Source organism: Pseudophryne corroboree, chromosome 6 (assembly GCF_028390025.1).
Source record: "Pseudophryne corroboree isolate aPseCor3 chromosome 6, aPseCor3.hap2, whole genome shotgun sequence".
In the NCBI taxonomy this organism is placed as follows: Eukaryota; Metazoa; Chordata; class Amphibia; order Anura; family Myobatrachidae; genus Pseudophryne; species Pseudophryne corroboree.
The window spans coordinates 580,507,015-580,516,473 of NC_086449.1; the positions used below are offsets into that span (position 1 = coordinate 580,507,015).

The window sequence follows — 9,459 nt, forward strand, 5'->3', positions numbered from 1 at the left end:
TGAAATCCTGGGATTAGAAATTCTAATCTCTGGATTCAATCCTGACCAATTTTAGGCCAAACTCTTGGGATCCCGCCGATTCTGATCCCGAGATTGGTTACTCTAGTCATAGGCAAATGCAGGGGGGTTTCTGGTTGCCTGGAAATCCCCCTCCTGTTGGCAAGTGGCTCAAATTATGACAATAACAATGGTATATAATACAATTACTAGAACTGCCGCCACATTACACAGTTTAGTTTATTTATTATAGTATGTTTAACTTTTCCTGGCCACTAATCTTATTTATATTATTGAAATATTTGATACAGCCTATACTGTGTAGACCATCTATAGTATTAAATATTAATACTGTACTCAATACAGTATCCAATGTATAAATAGACCAATGTTTACATTAATGTCTAGGGTCATTACTAGGTTCTTCTGACGCACCAAAAAAAGAAAGTATTAGCGCTTGTAGGTCACAAATGAGAAGATAGGTCACAATGAATCACAATTTAATAAAACATGTTAAAAACTGCGTGCTAAGCACATATAAATGAAAAAACAATAATACATAAAGTGAGTAGTGCCCCTCCCGATTGTAAAGTTTTTATGGAAGAAAAGTTCAAAAAAACTGTTCCGATAATTAGTCCCCTTGGACTCTGAGAGCCCATGCAAATCACAACTGTGAATAATAGTTACCACCAGCGTCTCTCAAGGTTTTTAAGTGGAACTGCGTCCACATGTGGCTTTTCCTCGATTGGTGATGAAATGGAGCTTTCACGGTGTGAAAGAAACTCTCTTTGTAAAAAGTCCAAATGCTGTTACTTGGTGGGGACTTGGTCCAGGTGAAGGTCTTCCAGTAGACAGGGAGTGGGCACAAAGCGTCAGGACTCACCAACGCGTTTCTTTGCGTTTGAGCAACTTTTTCAAGGTGCTTACAGTCCTGCTGATGGTGGTTTATAAACCCTCTCAATATGGTTGCTCATTTGCATATGTGATTGACTGTGACCATCTATTATCATTATGTGACCAAATAATGACAGACACTAGGGGTTAAAATAATACTTATTAAAAAGTCAAAGCATATGTTTGTTAAATTAATTATTTTTCATAGTATATCTCAAAATATATAGTATAATCTGGTCACATGACCGCTGTTTGCACATATCTAGTTTGAGTAATTTCAAAAACATGGAATGGTACTCCTCATATAATGTTCTAACATAATAGGGAGAGGAACTGGCATGTGCTCCACAGGATGAAATATCCCTCCTAGTGGTGAACACTCTCTCTCCTCAATTACAAAACAGGGGTAGAAACCAGCTGGGTCAAATCAGGGACCAGGTTGTGTCTAGATTACCAGTTCATGTGTACAAAGGAAGTGACGTAGCTCTTGTTATACCGAGCTCACGTCACTGGAACATCAACCAAATGCTGCACTGCAGTAGGGTTGCCAGGGTGACGCGCTGACAACAACCAGCGCGCCCCGGCGTGATTGTCATGGCGACGCGCTGGCTACAGACAACGCGTCACTCTCCTGCATGCAAGTACAAGGGGGGAGTGGCACGGCATCAGCACGTCGATGTCGCGTCACTCCTCCATGTCAGTCCCCCAGTACGGTGCGTGAATAGGCACAATCAGTTGCTATAACGATACATATACTTATGTAACCCTTGGGCAGCTCACCCCCACAAGTGGTACTTTAGAATCACATACATTGTATCTATCTAAAGCGACCTGAAGTGTTACACTAGTAAGAATATAGTTCTAATAGAATAATTTGTATCAATTTCTCAAGACTTAGTACAAATCTGTGTACATAAAGGCAGCAGGAAAAAAATATATATAATATTTAAGAATAAATAAGCAAAAAAAAAAAATAAGCAAAAAAATCTATATTCCAATATACTCTATACTAGTACAACTGATTAGTAGTATATAGAAGAGAGCAGGAGATGGAATAATTTGTCACACCCATAAAAGAGGAGATCAGATTATCCAAGAAGACAGGATTCATAATACTGGATTGAGTTCAACTGCCTCATTCAATCCAGATGGATAAATAGTATTTAGCCTGAACATCCAGTATAATTCCTGTTTACAGAGAGTTTTGTAGCGGTCTCCACCCCTCTTGGTCACCCCTATAGACTCAATTGCCACCAAACCAAGAGAGCTGGGGTCACCACCATGATTATCTCTAAAGTGTCTTGAGACACTATGTGCAGGAAATTTATTAATGATGTTACGGCGGTGTTCCATAAAGCGAACTTTTATACTTCTGGTAGTTCGTCCCACATATCTGTGGTTACAACTACAAGAGAGAAGGTATACAACATAGTTGGTATCACAATTCATAAAGCTTGTTATTACATGTTCCTCTCCCTCCCCGACCTGAATATGGGTAGTTTTCCTAGGGATATGTTTACATGTGGTGCATCTAGTGGCTCCACAGCGGTAAAAGCCTGGTGGTCTTGATGGTAGCCAGGTGTCCTGTATATTTGTCTTCTCTATTATTGTAGATATATTTTTCATGAAACTAGGTGCGAGGATGTTTTTGAGTGAGCGTTTTTTTCTGAAAATAAATTTTGGTCTCATTGGTATATGGCCCCTAAGAACAGCATCCTGATTCAAAATCCCAAAGTTCTTACAAATAATTTTTTTAACGAGCATGCTGTCCGTATTGTATGTGGATAGAGAAGTATCCTTAGTGAGGTCTCGTAAGGCTTTACGCTCCCATTTGTTAAGATTCGTTTTGGTTTTCTTATTTTTTGACTTTCCTTGTTAGATGCAAGTCTGAGTTTTATCCCCTTACATATAAAAGCACCATGATAGAAAGTTTCTACAAAACTACACTAGGTGATCTGCGGAATATGTGTCAACAAGGAAAGTCAAAAAATAAGAAAACCAAAACGAATCTTAACAAATGGGAGCGTAAAGCCTTACGAGACCTCACTAAGGATACTTCTCTAGTTTTTAGGGAGGCTGATAAAGGGGGGGGGGGGCTGGTGGTGCAGGATAGGAGGGACTATATCATTGAGGCCAATAGAAAATTGAGTAATACTGAATTCTATAAACAATTAAAAAATGACCCGACGTCAATTTTTTTGAAAGAATTACAACATATACTAGACGACGCCATGGCGGATGGGGTTATCTCCAGGGAGGAATCTAATTTTTTGTTTAATAAGCACCCCACAGTTCCCATTTACTATCACCTCCCTAAAATACAAACGTCACTTAACTCACCTACTGGGCGTCCTATTATCTCCGGTATAGGTTCTTTATCCTCCAATCTATCTTTTTATGTTGATTCCTTTCTTCAACCCTGTGTCTCTACTTTGAGGTCGTATATTAAGGACACCACCCATTTCCTTCAATTGTTACAAGGATTTATTTGGAAGGAGACTTATGCATTTATGACCTTAGATGTACAAAGTTTATATACTAACATTCCTCATGATCTCGGCCGTGATGCGATAGCAACCAGATTACGAGCAGATGGTGACCTCTCAGAGAGACACGGGGAATTTTTGTTAGATGCAATTTCTTTCATTCTACAACACAATTAAACGTCCATGTGTGGGGCGGCGGATTTGGCGCGAGCCTGGTCCTCTATGGCCGCTATATAGATGATCTTTTATTATTTGGGATGGGGACTTGACATCAGCACAACACTTTGTCTCTAGTCTTAATGCTAATCACTTTAATCTTCAATTCACTCACTCCTATCACCCTTTCACTGTTAACTTCCTGGATATAACCCTAGAAGCCAGAGAAGGGAAAATCCTCACCTCCAATTATAATAAGGAGGTTGCTACCAACTCCTACCTGCACTACCAGAGTGCCCACTATTCCCCATGGAAGAGGAATATCCCCAGGGGGCAATTTTTGCGCTTAAGATGCAATTGTACTGATAGTACCAAATACATGGAACAAGCAGAATCCATGATGGAATCATTTGTTACTAGAGGGTATCCTCAGTCTCCCTTAAAAAGAGCTATGAGGGAAGTAGCTACCCTAGATAGAGATACTCTACTGGCCCCAAAGAACTCCAAAAAATCATTAAGGAAATCAGATAGGATTGAAGCCGATCATCCATATGCTCAAGACAGCGATTTAGCTTTTATATCCACATACAATAGGGACAGCATGCTCGTTAAAAAAATTATTTGTAAGAACTTTGGGATTTTGAATCAGGATGCTGTTCTTAGGGGCCATATACCAATGAGACCAAAATTTATTTTCAGAAAAAAACGCTCACTCAAAAACATCCTCACACCTAGTTTCATGAAAAATATATCTACAATAATAGAGAAGACAAATATACAGGACACCTGGCTACTATCAAGACCACCAGGCTTTTACCGCTGTGGAGCCACTAGATGCACCACATGTAAACATATCCCTAGGAAAACTACCCATATTCATGTCGGGGAGGGAGAGGAACATGTAATAACAAGCTTTATGAATTGTGATACCAACTATGTTGTATACCTTCTCTCTTGTAGTTGTAACCACAGATATGTGGGACGAACTACCAGAAGTATAAAAGTTAGCTTTATGGAACACCACCGTAACATCATTAATAAATTTCCTGCACATAGTGTCTCAAGACACTTTAGAGATAATCATGGTGGTGACACCAGCTCTCTTGGTTTGGTGGCAATTGAGTCTATAGGGGTGACCAAGAGGGGTGGGGACCGCTACAAAACTCTCTGTAAACAGAAATTATACTGGATGTTTAGGCTAAATACTATTTATCCATCTGGATTGAATGAGGCAGTTGAACTCAATCCAGTATTATGAATCCTGTCTTTTTGGATAATCTGATCTCCTCTTTTATGGGTGTGACAAATTATTCCATCTCCTGCTCTCTTCTATATACTACTAATCAGTTGTACTAGTATAGAGTATATTGGAATATAGATTTTTTTGCTTATTTTTTTTTTTTTTGCTTATTTATTCTTAAATATTATATATATTTTTTTCCTGCTGCCTTTATGTACACAGATTTGTACTAAGTCTTGAGAAATTGATACAAATTATTCTATTAGAACTATATTCTTACTAGTGTAACACTTCAGGTCGCTTTAGATAGATACAATGTATGTGATTCTAAAGTACCACTTGTGGGGGTGAGCTGCCCAAGGGTTACATAAGTATATGTATCGTTATAGCAACTGATTGTGCCTATTCACGCAACGTACTGGGGGACTGACATGGAGGAGTGACGCGACATCGACGTGCTGATGCCGCGCCACTCCCCCCTTGTACTTGCATGCAGGAGAGTGACGCGTTGTCTGTAGCCAGCGCGACGACATGACAATCACGCCGGGGCGCGCTGGTTGTTGTCAGCGCGTCACCCTGGCAACCCTACTGCAGTGCAGCATTTGGTTGATGTTCCAGTGACGTGAGCTCGGTATAACAAGAGCTACGTCACTTCCTTTGTACACATGAACTGGTAATCTAGACACAACCTGGTCCCTGATTTGACCCAGCTGGTTTCTACCCCTGTTTTGTAATTGAGGAGAGAGAGTGTTCACCACTAGGAGGGATATTTCATCCTGTGGAGCACATGCCAGTTCCTCTCCCTATTATGTTAGAACATTATATGAGGAGTACCATTCCATGTTTTTGAAATTACTCAAACTAGATATGTGCAAACAGCGGTCATGTGACCAGATTATACTATATATATTTTGAGATATACTATGAAAAATAATTCATTTAACAAACATATGCTTTGACTTTTTAATAAGTATTATTTTAACCCCTAGTGTCTGTCATTATTTGGTCACATAATGATAATAGATGGTCACAGTCAATCACATATGCAAATGAGCAACCATATTGAGAGGGTTTATAAACCACCATCGGCAGGACTGTAAGCACCTTGAAAAAGTTGCTCAAACGCAACGAAACGCGTTGGTGAGTCCTGCCGCTTTGTGCCCACTCCCTGTCTACTGGAAGACCTTCACCTGGACCAAGTCCCCACCAAGTAACAGCATTTGGACTTTTTACAAAGAGAGTTTCTTTCACACCGTGAAAGCTCCATTTCATCACCAATCGAGGAAAAGCCACATGTGGACGCAGTTCCACTTAAAAACCTTGAGAGACGCTGGTGGTAACCATTATTCACAGTTGTGATTTGCATGGGCTCTCAGAGTCCAAGGGGACTAATTATCGGAACAGGTTTTTTGAACTTTTCTTCCATAAAAACTTTACAATCGGGAGGAGCACTACTCACTTTATGTATTATTGTTTTTTCATTTATATGTGCTTAGCACGCAGTTTTTAACTTGTTTTATTAAATTGTGATTCATTGTGACCTATCTTCTCATTTGTGACCTACAAGCGCTAATACTTTCTTTTTTTGTTGTTTTAATTACTGTTCGGGGTCTGACCAACCCCTTTGTGTATATAGCAGCTGTGGTGAACCCCCTCATCTAGCGCCAGGAGTGAAATTACCTTTGGGTAAATTTCTTCTTACAATTATCTTCTGGCGCACCCCCAGACTCCCGTACTTGCTCCAATGTTCCAAAGAGTGGGAGACTGTGGACTGCATTTGGAAACCCCTACTCTAGAAATCCTGCGTTTGCCACTGCTAGTGTGGATGCCAAAGCAAATAAATACTGGTATTCCTGTTGGAACGTGGCCAACCTAAAAAGGGTCAAAACAGTCTCAGCATGGGGGTGAGAAAAGCCTCAGTGATAAAGGAGTTAAGGGGAGGACTTAATTTTGGGAGACTTTGTTTCTTCATCATATCCTGTGGATAAGGAAGCTAAATAATTCTAGTGTTAGTCTGAGCCCTTAGGCGGGTCTATGTATTTAGCCTTGGATGGAGATAATGTACCAGCCAATCAGCTCCTAACTAGCATGTTACAGGCTGTTAGGAGCTAGTTGGCTGGTACCATATTTCCGTCCACTTTATCTCTCTCCAAGACTTAGTAAATAGACCCCTTAATCTACAACTACAGTAGTTTGCTTCACATTGGTCAGCAGTTACAAATTCTAAGTTGGTATTCGTACAGCAGTGGGGACAACATGCTACATTGAGATCCTTGACAAATGCTAACCTTTTAAAACTTTTGAACTTGTTTTGCAGCTTAAACTATTATGAAAATATACTTGTCAGGACGGATCCTGACACTTCCATTGACCAGGTGATTTAATGATTGGTAGCTGATTTTCATCCATGTACTCATTTTTAATAACTCTGCTTTTGTTTCCGTCTTGCCACTGAGGAAAAGGACCACTAATTTTAATAAATATTGCTAATAGCATCCACAAATATAGACGTAAAAGTACCTTGACAGAGAAGCATGAGATGGAATGGAGAGATGAGTGTACAAGTATGACATGGTCACACAGGGTGATAGTAAGGGGATGCGGTCAACATCCCGCTGGACGGGATCCCGGCGGTCGAAATACCGACGCCGGAATCCCGGCCGCCACAATCCCGACATATTCTCCCTCCGTGGGTGTCCACGACACCCATAGAGGGAGAATATAATAGTGTGCCGAGCGTAGCGAGGTACCGTGCCCGCAGCGTGGCGAGCGAAGCGAGCCCGCAAGGGGCTGCGTTCCGCTCGCCACCCCTGTCGGGATTGTGTGGTCGGGATTCCGGCGTCTGTATTTCGACCGCCGGGATCCCGTCCAGCGGGATTACGTACTGATCCCATAGTAAGATATCACCATCCACTCATGGGCCAACCTGCTGTATACTGTATATTGTCGTAGTGCACTGTGTATACTTTGTCACATCAGAATCACAAGGACTAGAACATGGAGTGATGGGTGATTACTCTTGTCCTATGTCACCTTTCTGAGGATTATAAGAAGCATGTTGGCAACTCATCTCACTCCCCCCCAACCCCCCCCCCCTCCCCGGATGGATTTAGCTAAGTTATTAGCAGTACCTGTTCCACCTAAATGAAAGCATAAATGGGCTGATACATAGTTGAACACATCGCCTGTAATTGCTCTTTACTTTGTGCACAGAATTAAATGCATATATATGACATATGCAGAGTTGTACACATCTCTCTAGCACTGTCAGTCCACTTGGCTTCAAAGCCGTTCAGGGCCTCCAAGACAAATTGCAGGCCTGGGAGGCTAGGTGTGTGGCATGGTCATGCCTCTTAAAACACAATTGTTGAAAGATACTGTGCTATGCACTGGCAAACGCTGTGGAGGAGGACTTTTATCTTCCTTCACAGCTCGAGAATCCTCTCAGACAATGGCAGGCCTGAGCAATTACTACCCCCCCCCCCCCCCCTGGTGTCCCTGTATCCGTCATAATCATCAGGGCACACTTACTCCTGTCCTGTTTTATGTATACAAGTTCAGTTGGGAAGTGAGTGTATGCATTATCTACACATGGCCTGATTCGCTGCTGCATCTTCAGTCACAGCAGGACTGAGAATTTATTCTAATGCCCAAAGATGACCAGAGCCTGCTTCTCAGATCTGCTGCTTGCATCCACAGATGCAACATTGGATCAACATAACGTCCACCGCGTGGACCATCAGACATCTGCGCAGTTTTAAGATTGCTCAGAATGTCCAGCTATGAGGCCACTTACCACACAATCCCCTTGGTTCTGTCCCTGGCAGAAACATAGTGCACCCCTATGCTGGTCGGTGCCGCTCCATGGTGCATAAACAGTGTTTTTTAATTTTTTTATGTTGTAGAAAAGAGAACCTTATTGTTGTCTCGCTCAGATGTTTGTAATTTTCTAGTGCAATTAAGAAACAAAAGAGAAGCTACTAGAACCTGTAACTGCTTATAAAGGCCAGTTCCACATCATGCTTTATTTTAGTTTTAATCAGTTTTCATAAATGTCCTTCAATATATTCTGTATGTAGGAGGTCATATTACACTCTTGTTTCTTATGCAGAAAACCGCAACATCACCTTCTAAAGATGGCAAACCTGTGGAAGAACTACTGGCAGCAGCTCTTAATGACAGGCAAAAGGTGTCCTTCAGTAATACAGCTCTGGACACTACTGACCTATGACACCTCCGTCCAGGGCACTAACAGACCTTACAATGACAATAACTGTCCACTTACATTTATATGGCTGATTTTGACTGTGATACATGTAATACATGATTTTGCAATGTGCTTTAATGATGTGACATTATTACTCAATGCTTCTATTTACAATAAAATATTATTATAAGTATTGAATGAGGCAGTAACTTGAACATAGATCTAATTTCTTGGAATAAGATGCAGAACATTATTGAACATGTCATCTAGTAAAAGTCTGTGGACTGCATCACTACACTGATCATCCACTATGTATCTGTGGGGGTTACCAATGCTTATACAGGCATTAAATTCAGCATTTTACTTTTGGGTTACTGTATGTGCAGGAAAGTAAAAGTATAAGTAAAGTCTGTTTCTATGTCCTAGAATTTGCATAGAGACATATCTGCAGGAGACAGTGCACTTTTTATTTACAGTGG

General features: G+C 41.0%; 1 protein-coding gene across 1 annotated transcript in view; it reads left to right on the forward strand.

Annotated features, from left to right (window-relative positions):
- The window catches only part of CDHR2 (cadherin related family member 2), a 314,955-nt gene extending 305,836 nt beyond the window's left edge, over nucleotides 1-9,119 (forward strand). The window contains exons 27-28 of the mRNA XM_063927912.1: nucleotides 7,091-7,148; nucleotides 8,885-9,119. Of these exons, the coding sequence (XP_063783982.1) occupies nucleotides 7,091-7,148; nucleotides 8,885-9,004 (178 nt within the window). The 3' untranslated portion in view covers nucleotides 9,005-9,119. The remainder of the gene's footprint in view (nucleotides 1-7,090; nucleotides 7,149-8,884) is intronic.
- Nucleotides 9,120-9,459: the final 340 nt, after the last annotated feature.